Genomic DNA, 22,076 nt, shown 5'->3' with positions numbered 1-22,076 from the left:
ATGTGCCTAGGAGGACTCTGCTTTATATCCATTCAAAGTGAGAAGTAATACAGGAAGATTTTGCCTGGCTAGAGGCTGTGAAAGAATGGAGTATTCTGGTTTAATGCTATTAACTTGGAAGTACGAAGGTGAAAAAAATTCAACACTTGTATTTCCTGTTGAATACAATTTGAAAATATAGCCATTGATTCCACTTTTCTTCTCTAGTAAGTTTGAACATTCCAATCTACTTGGTGTTTTATTATAGAACTGCTAGTGTGCCTGTGACTTACATTGTGAAGATATGTTTTTAAAACTTGAGAGGTAAGAGGGTGTAAATGGTGTTGTATGAGATCAGGCTGGATGAGAACTGACATTGTAAATATACTTTTTAGACTGAATCACTGATTGCCACTTGTTTTCTTATTTAACTCATAAAAATAGAACACATTGGATGGAGGGTGGGAGCAGGAGGGAGATTTATGTCTTTTAATTGCATGTCATTGTTTCATATCAAGACCCAACATATGTAATCCCTGGCTTTGGACCTACAGAAGGAAACACGTTTTTCTGCCTGTTGTATACCAGAGGTTCTTGAACACCCAGAGGGTTACTGCAGCACAGATGGCTGAGCTTTACTCCAGAGTTACTGATTCACCAGGTCCAGGGTGGGGCCTGAGAATTTGCACTCATGAAAAGTTCTCAGGTTCTGCTGGTGCTGCTAGTCCAGAGACTACATTATTGAGAACCCTCTTGTCTAATAACTGTAAATGGTAGAACTCTAGAAAAAAGCTTAGTTTGGTGTGGGATAAGAAGCTCAGAGATTATGGAGCAAATCATGAAAGATTCAACCCTTGATCCCAGCACAGTGTGGAATTCAGGTAGCAATACACAGTGACATAACACAATTCTTGATTTTCATGATTGCAAGTCATAGCCAAGTATCAAGTGAGAAAATCAGTTTCATTTGCAAGGCTTAGAAAGGCCAGGTGATCCCAGAAAAAGAGGTCTTGTATTTGCTTTAAACTGGTAAAGAGTTTTGAGTGCTTATTAGATTGAAAGTTTTGTATTTTTCTATTTTATTTTATTTTATTTTATTTTATTTTATTTTATTTTTAGATGGAGTCTCGCTGTGTTGCCCAGGCTGGAATGCAGTTGCTTGATCTTGGCTCACTGCAAATTCCGCCTCCTGGGTTCAAGTGATTCTCCTGCCTGAGCCTCGTGAGTAGCTGGGATTACACGTACACACCAACACACCTGGGTATTTTTCTATTTTTAGTAGAGACGGGGTTTCATCATGTTGCCCAGGCTGGTCTTGAACTCCTGAACTAAAGTGAACCACTGCACCCGACCCAAAAGCTTTGTGTTTTTAAAGATATTAGACACCTTTCTTGCTTTAAAAAAATCTTAATAATGTAGGAGAATAAGAGAAATGTCTTAAGAGAGAGAATTGCTTGTGATTATTTTACCTTATTGGAATGTTGGATAATATAATCTGCTTCATTAATCAACAGACATACTATGAATTTTACATTTTTATAGGATTTGTGTCTCAACAGAGATAATACTGGTAATTCTTGTACTCCATCTGAAGATGAATAATGTAGGCTAAAATCACAGACCATGCATAGAAGCTGGATAATGAAGACAGCTCTGGAGGAACATGTACACACACACACACTGACACACAAATATATAAAATATAAACACATATATTTTATAAAGTTTTAAAACAAAAGCCGGGCCATCCCGTCTCCCAGAGTAAGCAGGCCCCGCCCCTTGCCCCAAGTGGGCGGGGACAGCAGTTGCATGGGCAGCTTCCCTTGTGATGCCACAGGTTGCTATGGACACACTGCTGCTTGGCCACGCCTCCTTTCCCTTTCATCTTTCTCACTGACCAATGGGCTTGGAGCATGAAGGCCACGCCCCTTTTCTGTGTTCTATTGGGGCCCTGGTTACACCTCCTCTGGCTCAGTCACACAGCTGACTGTTAGGTGACTGGAGGTGTTCCCTGATGTGGCCCCAACCCTGCCTCCCTCCCCACCCCGCGATGTTAGAAGAAACTCGAGAGCGCAAATTGGCAGCAGCCAAGAAAAAGGTAAAAAGCACCAGGTCGTGGCCCCCCAATCCAGCCAGAGATCCCCTCCAATGGCAAGACCACTGCCAGAGTCTATACCACTCCTGAGGCACACCGGGCTGGGGTCCCCAACCCTGGCACCTCTGGGCTCCCCCCACCAAAGTCCTGGCAGTCAGTCCCACCTCTTCAGCAAGCAGCCCAGCCCCTGCCCTCACCCCAGGGTGACTTTGGGTGGGCGACCTCTGGGGCTCCCCACTCCATACTCAGCCCTCACATCCTGCCACCCCAAGCCCAACCTCCCTGGGTTCTTTGGGCTCACCTCTCCAAGGATGTGGGTCCCCCAGCCCCAGGCCCCCCCCATTGCCATTCATCCCTGTGTGACTTTGAACTGGTGATTCCTGGGGTTCCCTGCTGCAGACTCTACTCTCCCCTCCTGCTGACCCAAGCCCGATCTCCCTGCGCTCTTTGGGCTGGCATCTCCAAGGACCTGGGTCCCAGGCCTATATCCTGCTCCACCATCATGGATCAGCATGACTCAGCCACCACACTAATCTGGTTCCCCCCACCCCCAGGAGGAGTGGAATGTAGTGATGTCACAATCCCCCTGTGAACTGTCATTACTGCTGCAAGACCAGGCTTTTATCTTACAACCCAGTCCCCTAACCGTTCTCACCCAATTTCTGGTTCCTCTGGTCACAGCACAAATTTCCAGCTGCAATGGGGATGAAGAGTATGGGACCTAAGAAGCAGAGGTTTCAGGCTGCCTTACTCCCGTCACATAGACATTGACAGTGTGAAAAGCCTACCCTTTGCCTATGAGCTCAAAATGTTGACAGTATCTCTGGGTGGCAATGGGAGAATGGGTTGGGTTTGGTTTTCTCCCAGGTTTCTACTCAACACAGAGACTTTAACTTTTTTTCTGAGTTCTCCACCTCATATTCTAATTCCTCATGGTTCTGGGACCAGACTGCACTTCAGTCAGTGGTCTCTGAAGTGACATTTGCTCATCTTCTGTGGAATAGATCTTGGAAAACTGAACTTGACAGCTTGAGTCTTCCTCATATCATCTCAACTTCAGTACTTTGAGTGCCACAGGATAAATGTGGGAGATCTTTCTGAAGCATCAGTTTCCCTTGATTCTCTTGAGAGAGGAAGAATCCTTAATGTACTTAGGGATGACAGTCACATAGGTTCCTAAAAGCACACCAGACTTTTCTTTGAAATGAGACTTGGGTTGTCCTCTTTCTGATAAATTCCCAGATTTAACAAAAAAGTTGCGGCATGAGGACCCATTGATATAAAAGTTTGAGGCCGGGCGCGGTGGCTCAAGCCTGTAATCCTGGCACTTTGGGAGGCTGAGATGGGTGGATCACGAGGTCAGGAGATCGAGATCATCCTGGCTAACACGGTGAAACCCCGTCTCTACTAAAAAATACAAAAAACTAGCCGGGAGAGGTGGCGGGCGCCTGTAGTCCCAGCTACTCGGGAGGCTGAGGCAGGAGAATGGCGTAAACCCGGGAGGCGGAGCTTGCACTGAGCTGAGATCCGGCCACTGCACTCCAGCCTGGGCAACAGAGCGAGACTCTGTCTCAAAAAAAAAAAAAAAAAAAAAAAGTTTGAGAGATACTGGTGCACTTATTCACACTAACAGACATGTGAGGATGTATGACTCTAAACCACAGTGTGCAGTTCTTGACTACTTAATGTTTACTTTTCTACCTCTGCCTCTGGTTCTGGTCCCTGGCAGCTGCTGATTTGTGGAAAACCCCAGAGCTTGGAGTCAGAAAACTGAGTTTAAGTTCCATTATTGCCCCTGCCCCCTTGCTTTTTAGCCATAATATCAATCCCTCTCAGTCACTAAGTGATTGTGACAACACCTTGTACAGTTGTTGGTGGCATTAAATCAGATGGTGCATAAGTTTTTTTGCAAAAACTGTAAAGGAGGATGTGGTTGTAGGGGCTGGTAGTTCTCATGAGTATGACTGCTCTTCTTTCCCACAGCTAAAAGAATATCAGCAGAGGAACAGCCCTGGTGTTCCGGCAGGAGTGAAGACGAAAAAGAAAAATACTGGCCGTAGCCCTGAGACAACAACTTCTGGTGGTTGCCACTCACCTGGGGATGTGAGTCTTGGTTGGTCAGCTTCCTGGCGACAGGGGACCCAAGGGGCAGTAGAGGGTAATTGTTGAGTTTGTTGGGTACTGGTTAAGAATTCTGGGTTTGAATCCTGCCTCTCCAACTGCTAGGGATCTCACTTACGGCAAGTTGTTTGAGCTCTTTGGGCCTCTCTTTTCACATCTGTAAAGTAGGGGTAGTATTGTTTGACTTCCATTTTTGAAGATTAAATGAGATCCCTTGTTGTTGTTTTTATGTTAATCCCTAGTACTTGGCCACTGTAAACACTCAGGACACCCAGGAAATGGTGATTGCTGCTTGATTTTCCTCATCCCCAGTCTCAAGGGGATGCTGGACCAATGAGTTCAGACACTTGCCATCAGGCTGTCCCTTTAGGAGTCACCGAAAGGGCCCCAGTGTGTGGTGAGGAAAGCCCCAGGCACTAGGAGTAAGAGAAGTTCTAACTTGCCACCAGCTTGCTGCGTGACCACAGAAAAATCACTTCTTCCCCTGGGCCTCAGTTTCCTCCTCTGTAAGATGATACTGGACAAGATCAGTGTCTTTCAAACTTGCTTTTTAGCTGGAGCCCCCTTAGTTCAAGTGAACCCTTACTCAGCAGTCTGGTTTTTTTAATGGAGGCAGAGGTCTGGAGCATTACCAGATTCATGGCCCATGCCCTGGGCCTGAGGAGAGAGGTCCAGTCAGTGTATTAAGAGCTGCATTGGTCAGGTGACTCTACTCTGTGACTACATCGCTCAGGGGACTTTTCCCGCTATTTGTTCCTGCCCCTGGCAAGGCAGCAGGTGGCCATTTGGAAGAATGGCACAGGCCATGGTTTCAGTCTCCTCTGCTCTTCTTCAGCATTTCATTTTCCTGAACCCACATCTTCCTCCTACCCTGACTTTCTTGTTTCTCTCTAAGCCACTTCTGTCTTTCTCCCTCTGCCCTTGTTTTTCCCTTTTCACCTCATGTAGATTCAGGACATTCTGAAGGTGCTGGTGTCCAACCTTCACCATTCCAGTGGGGTAGCGCTCCCCCACTGAACAAGTGGAAGGTGAGGCAGTGCCAGGACCCCTCTCTGGCATACTGTCTCCAGCTGTGCATGCCTCTGAGGCTTCTCTGGTTTGGGGGATATTTTGCATCTGGCTTATTTTTATTTTGCCGGCATTATCCTTCAGCCTGTTTATGTCTGCTGCTTCTCCTGCTTGATTGATTGGGTTTTTTCCTTCCCTGCATCTTATATCATCTTGGAAATGGTGAGACATACCTTAAAGTTTAAAAGTAGTTTGGGAATAATGTACAGAACAGGCATGTGGGATTTGGGGCTTTTTTTTTCTTTCCTTTTCTTCTTTTTCTTCTTCTTCTTCTTTTTTTTTTTTTTTTTTTTTGAGACAGAATCTCACTCTGTCACCCAGACTGGAGAACGGTGGTGCAGTCTTGGCTCACTACAACCTCTGCCTCTGGGGTTCAAGTGATTCCCTTGCCTTAGCCTCCTGAGTAGCTGGGATTACAGGCATCTGCCACCATGCCAGGCTAATCTTCATATTTTTAGTAGAGATGGAGTTTCACCATGTAGACCAGGCTGGTCTCGAGCTCCTGACCTCAAGGGATCCAACCGCCTCCGCCTCCCAATGTGCTGGGATTACATGCGTGAGTCACTGTGCCCAGCCCCTTGCTGTTTTTTTTTACTTTCTCGATATCCATAACTGTAACCCATGTAAATTTTTTTTTTTTTTAATTTCTATTACCTCTGCATCATCTGCTACCCTGAAGGGTCTGGAGGTAAGATGCCCTGGGCCGAGGTGCAGTGACCCTGCAGGCCAGCCCTCCAAACTCCTCTCACGGCAGGGGCTGCGTGCCCCTATGCCAGCTGAGACAGCCCACACACACACCAGCCCTAATGATTGTTCTCTCTACTTCTCCCCGCAATCATCCTTCAACTCCTCCTCTCTGCGTGCGCCTCAGAGCCGGTACCAAGAACTGGAAGTAGCCTTGGACTCAAGCTCCGCAACAATCAATCAACTAAATGAAAACATAGAATCACTGGTAAGAGTCCAGTGGGGTCCCTGATTCCACGCTGCCAATCCTGGGTTTTAGTTTCCTCTTGGGGCTCTGAAGAAAGGGGCTGAGGGCCCCTGGTCCAAAGGGCAGATAGGGAGCTGAATCACCCAGGCCTCACCTGGGGGGACCCCAGAGTAAGGAGCATGCAGCATGGCTCTTCTGTCACTGTCCTCTTTGCTGACTCTCTGCTTCAGACATCCCTGCTCCAGTCCTTGCCACACATGGCCTGGGGTTGTCACCTCTCAGGAACGTGAGGGTTGTCAGGGGCCCCGTATTTCTGCCCTGACTCAGTCCCTAAGTTGCTCTTTGAGTCTGGACAAGCCACCTCTCCTCCTTGGGCTCGTGTTTCCAGAGGAGGTAGAGAGTATCAAAGATCTCTTTAAGCTCCGACAGTCCGAGATTAAAATGCCCCTAGAATGGAAATCTCAGGGCCAAGGGCTCCCATCTGTCCTTTTCTATCCTGTATATCTGCTGTGAAGACCCGTACCTGGCCTGTATGTGCTCAGTAAATGTTTGTCAAATGAACACATCTTTCTAAATCACAAGCTGGCGGAAGGGTGGGCCTTTCTCAAACTCCGTCTCTAGAGGTTTATGTCACTGTCCTTTTGAGAGAATCCAGATTCAGACTTTGAGTTCTGTGGCTGTGGGCAAAAACCAACAAAGACCCAAATCCTCTGTCTTTGGGAGCTTGAGGAGAGTTGATCAGTTCGTGTTGCCACTGGGTCTGAGAAGTTTGCCTTTAAAATCCATTCCTGGTCCCTGCCTACAACTTCCAGGCTTGGGCAATAGAGTTGAGGGGGCCCCCCTCAGTCACCTGAATTTGACTCTCCCCACAGAAACAACAGAAGAAACAAGTGGAACATCAGCTGGAAGAAGTAACGCGATTTCTTTGTTTGCACACAACATGACTGCTGGGTTTGGGGGGCACTCAGATGTAGAGGCGCCAGTCCCATCTCACCCACTCCCAGCCTGGGGAAGAAGGCTCACTCCTCAGATTCCACCCCATACCCACAGGGTCCCTGATAACCTGGTCCCATGGGTGTGCCTGTCCTGGGGCATTGGTGGCATGTCGGGGGCATGTCTCTTGCTGTGCCATCTCTGCCTCCCCCGGGTAAGAGCTCTGTCTTCCTCTTCCTACAGGAAAAGAAAGCAAACAATGACATACACAAAGCACAGACGGAGCAGTTAGAGGTGAGTGGAGGGTGGGGAGTTTTCTCCTGTCCTCCGGAGAATGTTTCTTTCCGTCTCTTTCAGCACTTGCTTGGCTTTTCTCCCAAACGTTCAATTCCAGACAATCAACATCCTCACATTGGAAAAGGCAGACTTGAAGACCACCCTTTACCATACTAAACGTGCCGCCAGACACTTCGAAGGTGAGAACGTGGGCACCCCATCATCCTTCAACCTGGCACTTTGACACTGGCACTTTAGGGGGACTCCTTTGGGCCCCATCTCAACCTCTCGCATTACAGAAGAGTCCAAGGATCTGGCCGGCCGCCTGCAATCCTCCTTACAGCGTATTCAAGAATTGGAGCGGGCTCTCTCTGCTGTGTGTACACAGCAGCGGGAAGAGGACAGGGTGAGTCCAACCAGCTGCCCCGTCCCCTGGCAGCCTGGCTTCCCAGATGGAGGAGTGAGCCTAAAGGTCCCTTCTGCAGGATGCAGTGTCCTGCCCAGAAGGCAGCATGCTCATTTCTCGCTGCTTTTGTGTGTGGTTGTTAGAGGCAGCCTGGGGCTGAGTCAGCTGCTGTGGGTGAGTTGGGGGCACTGTGGGGAGCGAACACTGGATGCAGAACATGGAGGCCAAGTGCCTGCACTGCCCTTACCTGGCTGTGGCCTTGGCCAAGTTCCAGGTGGGGTATCGGGTACTTGTACTGTGAAGGTACAGAAGAGAACCTTTAGTATGTCACCATTTCTGTAGAGAGAGGAGAGGGGTGTGTGTGTGTGTGTGTGTGTGTGTGTGTGTCTGTGTGTCTGTGTGTACTATGATAATATACATAAAACATGTCTGTAAGTGTAAGCATTCATTAAAAAACTCAAGAGAGAGTAACAGGGTGGCTGGGAGACACTTCCCTTCTGTACCTTCTGAGTTTTGAACTATGCGAATGTATCACCCTTTCAAAAAGTGAACAAAAGATTAATTTCCCCCTTTCTATCTGTGCCCCCACCCATAGCAAGAAAAAATGGGCTTAGAGAATCAGATACACCTGGGTGTTCAAATCTCAGCTCTGTCTCAGTGATCTTAGGCAAACACTTAACCTCAAACACTCCATGATTTTCATCTACGCATTAGAGGTTAACCTAAGAACTGTCTCATATGATGGTTGTGAGGATTAAATGGGATTGTTAGCATGGTACCTGGTAAAGCACTCCATAAAGATTCAAACAGTGGTAGTAGTAATAGAAATAACCATTGCATTATTATCTGATCTCTCTGGGCCTCCCTTAGCCAGCTGTAAATTCAATCTCTTTCCCTGTCCCTTCCAACTTTACTGAGTTCTTTTAAAACCAGGCCACGGGCTTGGAAATGCCTTGATCTTTACTGACTGAGTTGTATATTGAGCCTAGCCCTAGCCCTTTTAAGGGGCACTGCCCGGGCGACCCACATCAAAACTTCTCACTCTTCACCATCCAGTCCTCGAGCCGCAGTGAAGCAGTCCTCCAGCGGCAGTTACGGCAGACCAGAAAGGAGCGGGTGCTGCTGAACGCACACGTGACACAAGTGAGGCTTTGCAGAGGGAGGGATGTGGAAGGAAGATGACCCCAGGTGACCAGGAGCAGGTGAGGACCAGTGACAGCCCTTCCTCACTTCTGTGCCCATTCCTGCAGGTGACAGAGTCATTGAAACAGGTCCAGCTGCAGAGAGACGAATATGCTCAACATATAAAAGGAGAGAGGGCCCGGTGGCAGGAGAGGATGCGGAAAATGTCGGTGGAGGTGAGACCTGAGCCTTCAGCTCCCACCTTACATGGGTCACTGGGTCTTTCTGGGCATCTGTAACATGGGACTAGTACAGCTAGAGGTGGTCGTGGATCTGGGCTTTGTGGAGGTGAGGGCAGAGAGGGAGATGGTAGCCTGTCCAGTCACCAGCCCCTCTCTCCAGGACCCTTTCCCCCTGTGCTTTGGGCAGGCTCGCACATTGAAGGAGGAGAAGAAGCGTGACATACATCGGATACAGGAGCTGGAGAGGAGCTTGTCCGAAATCAAACCCCAGATGGGTAAGATGGGGCTGGTGTGACCTGGCAGCAGGACTGGCATCAGAGGGCTGTGGGGTGGCTTAGGATGCCCCAGGCAGGTGGGTAGATGGAAGGGCTTTGAGGCAGAGGGAACGAGGTCTGTGCCAGGATTCAGCAAGTCTTGTCATCTCCATGAGCCTCAGGGTCCCCATCAGCAAAGAGGGAGGAGTGCCCGTTGTCAGCCACCCACAGTGCTCTCTATCTGACATGGCTGGGAAATTGGCTTCCATCGGGTGTGAGGAATCATTAGCAGTGAGGCCAAGTTTGGGAAGCCTCAGAGGAGCTGTGCATCAAGAGGAGGCTTCGTTTTTTTTGGTGGGGGAGGGGTGGGAGGGGGAATCCAGAGGCCCTCATTGTCTGCTTCCTTTCTCAGCTGAGCCCTCATCCCCAGAGCCCCCAGCAGGGCCCTCTGACGTGGAGCAGCTACACGATGAGGCCAAACACCTGAGGAAGGAGGTGGAGAGTTTGGTGGAAAAACTCCAATCCCAGGTGGAAAACAACCAGGCCTTGAATCTCCTGAGCAAGGAGCAAAAGGAGAGGCTTCAGGAGCAGGAGGAGAGGCTCCGGGAGCAGGAGGAGAGGAGGCTTCGGGAGCAGGAGGGGCTGTGTGAGCAAAAGGAGAGGCTTCAGGAGCAGGGTGAGAGGCTGCGAAAGTAGGAAGAGAGGCTGCGAAAGCAGGAAGAGAGACTGCGAATGGAAGAGGAGAGGCTGCAAAAGCAGGAGAAGAGGCTGTGGGATCAGGAAGAGAGGCTGTGGGAGAAGGAGGAGAGGCTACGAAAGCAGGAGGAGAGGCTGCAAATGCAGGACAGGTTCGCTCTGTCCCAGAACCAAAAGCTCGACAAGCAGCTGGCCGAGCCACAGTGCGGCTTCAAAGATCTGGTGGGTTGCCACCTGGGGAGGCTGCCCTCATCCCTAGCCCTCCAGGCCTTTGTTTCCCCACCTGTAAAATGGGGCAGAGTAACCCTCACATGACATGGTACTTCGAAAGGCACCTGTGAGCCAGAGCTCATCAGGCCCTGCTCTGATGCCTGTGGGGGAGAGGGGATGATTTTTCTAACCTGCCTCCACCTTCCTGGTGACCCGGGAGACAGACACCAAGTTCAGCGTTCTCCAGCTGCAGTGGATGGCCACTGATTGCTTCTCTCTGTCCAGAACAACGAGAACAAGAGTGCACTGCAGTTGGAGCAGCAAGTAAAGGAGCTGCAGGAGAAGCTGAGTGAGGTGAAGGAGACGGTAACCTCTGCCCCATTTAAGATGGGCCGGGAGGCGGGCACCAGCCTCTGGGGAGGGGCAGTCCCAGGCCAAAGGCAGCTCTAGCTGGAGGGAAGGTGACCTCAGCACCCTCCAGGGTAGCCCTATACCTGTTTCTTGCTTCCTGTCCTCTGATTTTAGAGGTGGGTAGCCCTGGGCTTCTCCCAGATCTGGACATCATCATTCCAGCTAGAGGCATGGAGCCCCCCAATCATAGGGGAAGAGACTGGTATAAGAGGTTCCTTATGCCCGGGGTGGTAGCTCATACCTGTAATCCCAGCACTTTGGGAGGCTGAGGCAGGAGAAACACTTGAGGTCAGGAGTTTGAGAACAGCCTGGCCAACATGGCGAAACTTCATCTCTACTAAAATTACAACAACAAAAAATTAGCCAGGCATGGTGGCACATGCCTGTAATCCCAGCTACTCAGGAGACTGAGGCATGAGAATCACTTGAGCGTGGGAGGTGGAGGTGGCAGTGAGCTAAGATTGCACCACTGCACTCCAGCCTCAGCCACAGAGTGACACTGTCTCAAAACAAAACAAAAAACCCCCCTAAGATTCAAACTGGATTCGAGCCTTGGTTCCTCTGGTCAGCATTCAATTACTTTTCATCTCTAAGTCTCTGTTTCTTTAACTTCAAAAGGAAGTTAGCATTTTCCTTGCAGAGGTGCTGTGGATTAAATGAGAGAATACATGGAAAGCATTAGGCTTGTAGCACACTTAGCAGATGGTGGTTGGCTCCCTCTGCTTTTCCACCAGTCTGTGGCCTACAGTTTAAATGGTGGGAAGAAGGACCCAAATAAATGATATTTGAGGCTGGGGAAGGAGGCATAGGGTTCTAGGCAAGGGAGGAAGTTTCTTAGGCCTGGAGCAATGGGCCAGGGGCCCAGGCAGGTGACAGAGCCCCACAGTGCCCTCACTACCCTATTAATGGGCCCAGAATCTGGAAGCCAGCCACCATGTGCCCTCATGCCCAGGGCCTTCCTGCAGCTGGAGCTGAAGAGCCAAGGATCTCAGAGTCTGCGCAGCAGTGAGACTAGTACCTGGGTCACCTGCAGCAGTATGTGGCCCCCTATCAGCAGCTGACCTCTGAGAAGGAGGTGCTGCACAGGGAGTTACTGCTGCAGACCCAGCTCATGGACCAACTGCAGCAGCAGGAAACTCGGGGCAAAGCAGTGGCTGAGATGGCCCAGCAAATCTGCAGGAGACCCAGGGGAGGGAGTTGCTGAGGACAGGGCCCCAAGGGGGACGACCTGGCATCTTCCGTGCCTTCTCACTGATTTTCCATTCCCTTAGGAGTACCTAGAAGCTGCCAGCCAGCAGAATCGACACCTAGAGGCCCAGTTGAGCCTCATGGCTCTCCCTGGAGAAGGTACAGGAGACCACTCAAGGGAAGACAAGACAGCCCCAGGAGGAAGGGGGGACTGTCAGCAGCACAAGATTGAAGGGTGGAAGAAACCTTTAGAAGAGCTGGTCATTATGCCAACCGGGTGTCTGCAATAAACTCGGCATGAATATAGTGACCTCCTGGCAGCAGGGGGCCACCAGGTTACCTAAGGATGAGTGAACTGGCCCAGATCAGAAAGGGAGCAGTTCAGAACTCCCACACTGACCGGTAGTGGGACTGTGCCTGGGCAATATAGCAAGATCTTGGTTGTTAAAAGGAAAAATAAAGAACAGCAGCTCATTCCCCTCTGGGGAGGGGCTGGCTCAGGGTTACACAGTGAGGGTGGGGAGAAGTGGGTCCGCAATACCTCCCTAGTTGGGTTGTCTGAGGACCCCTCTGGCCACCCCCCCACAGGAGATGAAGGAGGACATCTGGACGGTGAGGAGGAGGAGGCGCCTCAGCTGAAGCCAAGCTTCCCAAAGGACCTGGAGAGCCAGGAGGCCACGGTGAGTCTGACTGTCCCTGCCCCACTTTGCCACCTTCCTCTGTGGTCCCTCCCAGACCCCCTTATGCTCTAGGTTTCCCCGCCTTCTGATTTCTCTGGACCCTCACCCCTTCCAGGCAGTAGTCAGACACCACTTCACCTGTGACCAACAGGTGCACTCTCTGAGACCCCAAGGGAAGGTGCTGTGCTCCACCCCCTGCCCCATTTGTTCTGTGTATGCCCCTACAAGAATACTCAGCTCTTGCCTTCATGTGGCATTTTCAACTCCACTGGAGCCACTGCCCAGGAGGAGCAGGCACGGCTATGTGGACAGCAGAAGGTGCAAAGGCTGTGTTGCCTGCACCTGGCTCACTTGGTGGCCTCGACTTGGAAGGAGCCAGAGGCTGAGGCCCCGGCCCCAGGGACTGGGGGTGAGTTTGTGTGTGGGGAGACCTACCGGGCCCTGCAGGGGGCCATGGAGAAGCTGAAGGTGAGCGAGTCCTGGCATGGGCCAAGAAAAGTGGGGGCGGGAAGGACAGGTCACTCCCGGAATGTGACCCCATTATTTTGTCTCCAGAGCAGCTTTATGGACCTCCCGAAGGAGAAGGCAGACGGGAAGGAGCAGGTGGAAAAACTAGAGCTTGGATTCATCCAGCTCTCTGGAGCAAGAGAGGGCATGAGTAAGCAGGAGGCCAGGGCATGGCATGGGGAGCTGCGGGGCCGTCGGAGGTGCCCCAGTGTCTGAGCCCAGTCCTCTTCCAGGAGAGTACATCACCATATATGAGAGCCATGGGGCAGTGCCAAACACACGGCACCAAGAGGACATCATCAGGCTGGCCCAGAAGGAGGAGGAGATGAAGGTAGAGGGCATGCAATATCTCTGTGGGGGTGGGGTGGGCGTTGGAGCTGGTGCCGGCTCAGTCATGGCAGCTGAGCACCCCTCCCTTCAGGTGAAGCTGTTGGAACTGCAGGAGCCGGTGTTACTGCTCATGGGCCACCACGAGGGGCATGACAAATTCCTCCCCACTGCACAGAACTCTGCTGAGGAGCCTGCTCCAGGGGCCCCAGCCCCCCAGGAGCTTGGGGCTGTGGAGGAGCAGGGTGGTGAGTAGAGCCCTCAGGCGGGGTGGGCAGGCAGGAGCAGGGGAGGCTCGCACTGTGCTCAGACCCCCGCCTCCCTCTCTCCGAAGATCTTTGTGAGGTGAGCCTGGCTGACAGCGTGGAGCCTGCAGCGGGAGAGGCCAGGGAGGGTTCTCCCCGTGGCAACCCCACCGCAGAGAAGATCGTGCAGCTGCTTCCTGTAATGCAGGACACCCAAGAGCACCCAGGCTTGGCCAGCAAACCCTGCGTCCCTTTCTTTTACCGGGCAGCGGAGAACAGGGAGATCAACATCATCATCATCTGAGAGCTGGTCAAGAAATTGAAAAAAAAAACAACAACAAAAATTTATGGGGTTAATCCCCTACACAATTCATTTACTTCATTTGAATGTCACAGCCCTTCATGTTTATTTGTGTTTCTAATTTACAGTTTAAATTTATTTATAAAAAGTTAAGGGAGAGTGGCTCTTTCCCTGATGTTCACTCTGGCATCCTTTAGCATTTTTGTTTTTTTATCTGATAATTGTAGGTTATTAGCATGTGTATCGAGTTTGCCCTCAGGTGGTGGGAGTTCAAACAAAAAGACCCACTATTTGCACAAAACTATTCTTGCTGGTTTGCAATAGGCTGCCATGCTTTTTTTAATGTTATTGCAGCATGTATCTTCTTTACAGAATTCAGATAAAATGTGCTTATGATCTGCTATTATGTTTGATCGAATCCTAATCACAGTGAGCTCTTCATTAGCTCAATATGTGGTTTGCCCTCAAGTGCGCACTGTTTCTTACTTTGTAATATGCCCCTGTGAATACTGACATTTAGAGTTGTTTAAAGGCCGAGAACTGGAAACAGCTTTCCCCCTATTTTCTGTGTATTGGGGATGGGAGGAATAATATTTTGGGGAGCTTTTTAAATCTCACAGAAGAGGAAAGTGGCCTGCTCTGGCAGGTGTGTGCAGGATAGAGTGTGATTCATTTGTTCTGGTGCCAGGAATGAGCGCGGTTCTATGGTAGTTCCCTGAGGATTTGTACGTGCTCTGGGCTCCTGAAGATATCGCAGCATGAGCTGCAGCAGTTGGACTCTTTCTCAGTGACCTAAAAGGGATTATTTCTGAGGAATGACAGGCTCCCGTCATTCACTGTGGATGTGGAAAATCTTTTCAAGCTTAGAGCCTTCACATCCACAATACATTTTAACGTCAGAGTTCATGTTACCTGTTTTAATCACATGACGACATGGCTCAGTGCACAAAAGGGCACTGGTTGGCATTCTTCTTAATGTATTTAGTAAGATCATAAGAAATCTTTCAGAGTTTAAATGTCCCTGGAACAGGCATACAGGCTCTAGTCAAGAATGAATTCGAGTGAAGGAAAGCTGTGTGACACCTGGCATTCCTCTGTGTTCACAGAGCTTCTTTGAGGCTAGAAGATTGATTTTACCATCTAGACCTCTCTGGCTAATACCTATTCTTCAGCCACATTGATTAATCTGACACAGGAATTTGCTTCTTTTCTTTGAATGAAAAACACTTTTATAATAATAATGACCATTATTATAAACCAATATATGTGAGAGTATTAGTTGAAACAAAAAGGAGTTTTAGTAGACAGTATTATACTACTTTTGAAAATCAAGGGGAAGTTTATGCAATTTAAAATGTTTACAAGCTGCAGTGCAGTCTACTGTTTGTGAAGGTGAAAGTATTATGAGGAAAAGTGTCTATACAATCACAGAGTTATGTTTCCTCACAAAGTTCTTTACGAAGAGTGAAATATGTTTTTATACCTCTCGGTTTCAGTTAGAGGCATAATTTGTGCCACATTTATGTTAATGTGTCTATACATGATGAATGAATTTTTTCAGTCATACATTGCCTAAATCATAAGTTTATGATGCTTGGGAAAGAATCAACAGCTACAACTTCATGAAGTTCTAATGTCTGTGTTCCAAAATACATCACTTTATTAGGATGTAGGGAGAGATGTAAGTGCGCTCCCTGGGGTGGGCATTTCTAGTTACTAGACCATCTCCATTTTTAGCATTTGGCATCCTCATGATACTTTTATACATATGACATTAACAGGAGAGCAATAATATGATTTTACAGATGGAATAACAGATTTGCCTATATTCACTGAAAGGGTGCAAATATTCACTGAAAGGGTGGCCTGTTCTGTCTGTCCCTCCAGTGCACCTGGTGACCTGTTCCATCTGTCCCTCCAGAGTGCTTGCCGCCCCGCAGGCTCCTCCAGGCTGAGTTCATGGCCCTGCTCTCTAGTGGCCAGAGCTGGCTTCACCTAAACTCCAGGGGCTTTCCAGGAAAAGTGTCCCTTGGAAAGGGTGTGGCCTTTACACTGCTCCCAACAGCACCCTAGAAATGGCTTGGCCTTTTCCCTCCCCTGAGCTCCATAGAGAACACAGCCAGCAGAGGACATATTCCCCGTCATCCAGAAATGAGTTTGATTCTCAGCCGAGGGACAGCAGGACTGGTAGAGACTGTCAGTCCACACAGCTGCCTGCGCCGTGCCCCCATGTTTGTTGGAGGGTGGGAGGGATGGTGGGGGCTGGTTGTCCGCAGGCCGGGCATGACAGGGAGGCTCACTGGAGGTGGTGCACGTTTGAGGGGCAATGTCAGGGGAGAGCTTCCTCTTGTTGGGCCACAAGACTCCACAAGGACAGCACGGTGACTGATTCCCAGCGCTAGAGGTGAGGCGGTTAGCCACGTGTAGTTGTACATATATATGTGTGTGTGTGTGTTTATATGTATATGTATATATTTATAGATATGTATAGAACAGGGCAGGGCATACCACAGAGTATTTATAGGTATTTATAGAACAGGGCAGGGCATACCACAGAGTATTTATAGATATTTATAGAACAGGGCAGGGCATACCACAGAGTATTTATAGATATTTATAGAACAGGGCAGGGCATACCACCGAGTATTTATAGATATTTATAGAACAGGGCAGGGCATACCACCGAGTATTTATAGATATTTATAGAACAGGGCAGGGCATACCACAGAGTATTTATAGGTATTTATAGAACAGGGCAGGGCATACCACAGAGTATTTATAGGTATTTATAGAACATTGCAGGGCATACCACAGAGTATTTATAGGTATGTATAGAACAGGGCAGGGCATACCACAGAGTATTTATAGATATTTATAGAACAGGGCAGGGCGTACCACAGAGTATATGTAGATATTTATAGAACAGGGCAGGGCATACCACAGAGTATTTATAGATATTTATAGAACAGGGCAGGGCGTACCACAGAGGATTTGTAGATATTTATAGAACAGGGCAGGGCGTACCACAGAGTATTTATAGATATTTATAGAACAGGGCAGGGCATACCACAGAGTATTTATAGATATTTATAGAACAGGGCAGGGCATACCACAGAGTATTTATAGATATTTATAGAACAGGGCAGGGCATACCACCGAGTATTTAAAGATATTTATAGAACAGGGCAGGGCATACCACAGAGTATAGGTATGTATAGAACAGGGCAGGGCGTACCACAGAGTATTTATAGATATTTATAGAACAGGGCAGGGCATACCACAGAGTATTTATAGATATTTATAGAACAGGGCAGGGCATACCACAGAGTATTTATAGATATTTATAGAACAGGGCAGGGCATACCACAGAGTATTTATAGGTATTTATAGAACAGGGCAGGGCATACCACAGAGTATTTATAGGTATTTATAGAACATTGCAGGGCATACCACAGAGTATTTATAGGTATGTATAGAACAGGGCAGGGCATACCACAGAGTATTTATGGATATTTATAGAACAGGGCAGGGCATACCACAGAGTATTTATAGATATTTATAGAACAGGGCAGGGCATACCACAGAGTATTTATAGATATTTATAGAACAGGGCAGGGCATACCACAGAGTATTTATAGATATTTATAGAACAGGGCAGGGCATACCACAGAGTATTTATAGGTATTTATAGAACAGGGCAGGGCATACCACAGAGTATTTATAGGTATGTATAGAACAGGGCAGGGCATACCACAGAGTATTTATGGATATTTATAGAACAGGGCAGGGCATACCACAGAGTATTTATAGGTATTTATAGAACAGGGCAGGGCATACCACAGAGTATTTATAGGTATGTATAGAACAGGGCGGGGCATACCACAGAGTATTTATGGATATTTATAGAACAGGGCAGGGCATACCACAGAGTATTTGTAGATATTTATAGAACAGGGCAGGGCATACCACAGAGTATTTATGGATATTTATAGAACAGGGCAGGGCATACCACAGAGTATTTATGGATATTTATAGAACAGGGCAGGGCATACCACAGAGGGGCACAAGTTTTCAGCAACAGTCACACCTGGATGTGTCAGCTCAGCACTACAACAGACTAAGTCACAGATGAAGGGGGCTGGCTTTGGGGTTGGGGAGCCACTGTCAAGTCACAGGACACTCGCCCAGGCAGGCTTGGAAAGGGAGGCCTCCGAGAAGAGGTGGATCTGTTTAGAGGTCGAAGTGGGCCTGGGGCTCTCAGGTCCGGATGAACTTCCTGACCCGATCAGCTGGCAGTTGGAGAGAAGCAGAAAGAAAACAGGAGAGAGAAAAGTGAGCAGAGAGCTGGTGAGGCAAGCACAGAGCACGGGCATGCTGCGGCAGCTGTGGGAGGGCCGCGGAGGGGAGCGTGCAGGTGCAGGTGTGGCAAGGTTCCTGGAAAAGAGGGGCTGGAAGGAAAAGGGGAGGAAGATGGAGGGAGGAGCCGGAGCTTCACAGGTAGTGCCTGGGGACTGCGGCGGCCCTCCCCAGCCCACACACACTGGCCTGACCCACAGTACCCAGGAGGTGGGCCTCAGTTCAGACCAATGCCCAGCTCCCTCGGGGTTCCCCCTTCTCTGGTCACCCTCTCTTCCAACCCACTGGCCCAGGGCCACTTCTCACCTTGGGGAGACCCACCCAACAGCCACCAGGCCTGATAGAGAAGGAACACTGCTTGACCCAGGATGGTGAAACTAAAAGGGATGGATGACTGGAGTGAGTGCCAGAGGCCTCTCTGGGTGGTCAGAAAGACCCAGACCCTGGGTAAGACAGGGAGGGCGTATGCCACTAGCCATAGACTTGTAAGTCTAAGAGGGGAGCATCAGCTGCTTGAGGGGGGCTACAGGTCCCATAGGTGAGGCTGGGTCCTTCCTGCTGGGAAATCAGAAGAGGGAGAGTCCGTGGCAGGAGAGGCTGGTGGGCTCACTAGGTGGAGCTCAGCTGGGCAGGCGGGCACTGTGATCCCCTTGGCTGAATAGCACAGGCAACCCCTAGGAGCAACAGGCCAAGGTGCAGGAGCCCGCTGGCTGGCAGGAGTGCTTCAGCGGGGGCCAGAGACCCTGCCTTCAGTCACACGCTAGCAGCTATGATGGTACCTGGGAGGGAGGGAAGGGGGCTGTGTGTTCCTGCCTGGCCTGTGAGGTGTGTTGTGGGATCACCATGTGTATGGGACTCTCAATATTTTATCCTAGATCGCCACTGGATTGCCAACAGATAGAGGAGGTGGGACCCTGACTATCACCACTGCTCTGCAGTGGATTCGGCTCTCGGCACTCCCAGGCTGGGAGCTGGATACCCTGCCCTGGCAGCATGGCTCAGACTGCATGACAGGTACATTGTGCCCAGGATGACGTTCCTGGGCCTCTGGCCACCTCAGAGTCCAGCCCCACACACAATGCCCTCCAAGTTCCCGGCCCCTACACCACAAACCACGAGCTCTCTGCCCTCTGTGACAGCTTCAGAGAGCACCCACGTCTGCCACCTTGGGTATGGAGCCTTTTCCAAGAGCTCACAGGCTCATCCATGGAGTCTGGGGGGCTTTGGGGCTGTGGGGGCCAGCCCTGGTACCTGCGTCCGGCTGGGACACTCTGCACCTGCAGCCAGGAGTCATCCATGGACCCCCATGGGCATGCTGATGGTGTTCGTGTTGATGTCACCGATGATGCTGGGTGCCTCCCTCAGCACGTGGTGTGTGCACAGCATCTCGTTGCACCACTGTGCCTGCTGTGCCACCTTGTCCATCAGCATGTTCTTGTCCCCACGTGAGTACAGGTTGGACAGCAGCTGTGAGAAGATGAACTCCTTGGTCTAAGTGTTGGCAAAGAGGGAAGGAGGTTGGGACCTGATGCCTGTGCCAACCTGGCCACCCTGCCTGGCCCTGCTGGGACTGTGTGCTGGACTTGGAGCCCCAAGTATTGCTGCCATATTATATCAGGGACTTGAGCGTCTGTGAATTTTGGTATCTCTTGGGTCCTGGAACCAATATCCTGAGGTTACTAAGGGACGACTGTATTCAATTTCTTCTTCGGTTATTAGTCTATTCTGTAATATATTTTTGTTGTTGTTTTGTCTTTTAGTTTTTGCCTCTTCAAGTCAATGTCAGAAACATAGTTGGTCTAGACTACCCATTAGCTCAAAGTTACCAGTAAGCAGACTACCACTGCAATCTAAGCAACCGATTTTTTTTCTCCATCAGATTGGCAAAAATTAAGATATGCATCTATTGATGTTACAGCTGTAGGGAGTTTTCCTGAGCATGTTAGTTATGACAGCCCTTTTTGCTAGGTACCTAGACGATTCATCAAAATGAAATAAAATACCCATGCACTTGAAGAAGTTATCTGGTTATTTCTTTATCTGGGTGCTGGTTATGTGAGGTCTACAGTTGATGAAAGCTTATTAAGCTTTATATTTCTAATAGGTACAATTTTCTGTATGTGTAGTACAGTTCAATAGTTTCAAAAATGTCTTTTGCCACAGTCCGCAGCTGTGAATAATGCTATTCGCTTTACTGTGGAAAACATGGCAATGATCTGAATCTCCCTGGCTCCTGGGATCCTACCAAACAAACAACTTCCACTGTCAGATAAACGGGCGGTTGGCGCTGGTTGTTTTCCAGGGAAGGATTCTGGGAGAAGGAGGAGGGGACGCCAGCACTTCGTCCCGGGCACTTCCGGTGGGCCCCGGTCTGCTCACCGCCTCACTCCTAGCAGCCCCCTCTCTCCCAGAGGACGTTAGTCCCAGTCACGTGATAATCGACTCAGCTGACCCGGGGCGCCACCAGGAAAAGAAATTCCCGGGCCCTGGCTTCCTGGCGCGATGATGAGGCACCAGGGGTGAAGCGAGGCATGGGATGCTGGAGCGGGAATGAGGGGGCGCCAGCGGCTCCGGAAAAGGGTGGAGGTTGTCTGCACTGGCCTCTCCGCAAACATAGTGTGTGCGGGCGTGAGGGCTGTGGGTCTGGTAGAGAAAAGTCCGCCGCCACCCCGCTCCTGAGACGGGGTGCGGCGGTAGGGGACGGGAAAGACAGAGCGGGCCAGCTCAGAGTCCCCGTGCCTTAGTGCCCTGGCCGAAGGAAGGGCCCCTGCCTCCCAGGGCAGGAAGTGGGGCTCGTCTGGAGCTAGGAGTCCTTTCAGGTCCCAGCCCCAAGAGGACCTCCCAAGGACAGCCTCTTCCCCAGCCCTGCTATGGGGCTTGTACAAGAACGTGCTTAGAATCAGCCCCCTTCGCACCACACACAAGGCGCAGTTAGGTCTCTGCCCCTGGAACCTTAACTATGACTGCCAATTCAAGCCTCCGATTTCCCCTTCCCTGGAAGCTCAAGTCCTCCCAGTGCCTAGCACACTTCATGGTATAGACTAGGCGCTTAGAACCTACGGATGGATGTTAGGAAGCCCTTCCTCTCCTTCCAGACCCAGAAAGTAGTAGTTTTGGGCTTGAGACTTATGCATCCATCCATCCATCCGTATGTTCTAAGCGCCTAGTCTATACCATGAAGTGTGCTAGGAACTGGGAGGACTTGAGCTGCGATGGAAAGGGAAATCGGAGGCTTGAATCGGCAGTCACAGTAAAGGTTCCAGGGGCAGAGACCTAACTGCGCCTAGTGTGTAGTGCTAAGAGGGTTTCCTGAGGATGCCATCAACTTTAAAGGCGGATGGTAGGAGCTGGCTGGCTGAAGTACAGTTTGTGTACCAGGGGTTGGGAGGCAAGGGTGGGAGGTGTGTGTCTTCAGACAGGAAACTGCATGTGCAGAGAATTCAGGTGAGAGAGAGCATGGCTCCCCAGGAGTGAATGCATTTCCCATAGCTGGGAGAGTATCATCTGGAGGTTAGAGAAAGATGAGGCTGGACAAGTAGAGACCAAATCTTCCTGGCTTTTGGATTACCACAGTCAAGTTAATGAACACATCCACCGGCCCCCAAAATTTCCTTATGTGAGGGGCTATTTTAGGAAGTATGGTCAAGAAGGGCCAGCCTGCCAGGGTGCAATGGCTCACGCCTGTAATCCTAGCACTTTGGGAGGCTGAGGTGTGCAGATGACCTGAG

General features: G+C 49.9%; 2 protein-coding genes and 1 long non-coding RNA gene across 3 annotated transcripts in view; all 3 read left to right on the top strand.

Moving 5' to 3' along the window:
* The first annotated feature begins 1,983 nt into the window (after positions 1-1,983).
* On the top strand, positions 1,984-14,173 carry LOC707197 (golgin subfamily A member 6C). The gene is given in 18 exon segments (XM_015142685.3): positions 1,984-2,077; positions 4,058-4,177; positions 6,135-6,215; positions 7,067-7,105; positions 7,371-7,421; positions 7,522-7,603; positions 7,703-7,809; positions 8,866-8,952; positions 9,060-9,167; positions 9,361-9,448; positions 9,840-10,345; positions 10,619-10,687; positions 12,016-12,091; positions 12,521-12,612; positions 13,168-13,270; positions 13,353-13,450; positions 13,541-13,694; positions 13,781-14,173. Coding segments are annotated over 18 exon segments (2,160 nt in total). The 5' UTR covers positions 1,984-1,993; the 3' UTR covers positions 13,996-14,173.
* Positions 14,174-18,101: 3,928 nt separating this feature from the next.
* Positions 18,102-19,895, top strand: LOC114679449 (uncharacterized). The gene is made up of 3 exons (XR_013395758.1): positions 18,102-18,339; positions 19,224-19,362; positions 19,804-19,895. It is a non-coding gene; the product is annotated as an uncharacterized LOC114679449 (long non-coding RNA).
* A 942-nt stretch (positions 19,896-20,837) lies between these two features.
* LOC100430763 (E3 ubiquitin-protein ligase ARIH1-like) overlaps positions 20,838-22,076 on the top strand; it is a 53,814-nt gene continuing 52,575 nt past the window's right edge. Inside the window, 2 exon segments of the mRNA XM_077939838.1 lie at positions 20,838-20,937; positions 21,509-21,688. Of these exon segments, the coding sequence (XP_077795964.1) occupies positions 21,664-21,688 (25 nt within the window). The 5' untranslated portion in view covers positions 20,838-20,937; positions 21,509-21,663.

The sequence above is a fragment of the Macaca mulatta genome, chromosome 7 (genome assembly GCF_049350105.2).
Source record: "Macaca mulatta isolate MMU2019108-1 chromosome 7, T2T-MMU8v2.0, whole genome shotgun sequence".
Lineage (NCBI taxonomy): Eukaryota > Metazoa > Chordata > Mammalia > Primates > Cercopithecidae > Macaca > Macaca mulatta.
The sequence above is the reverse complement of the archived record's forward strand: the minus strand, read 5'-3'. Positions and strand labels throughout refer to the sequence as shown.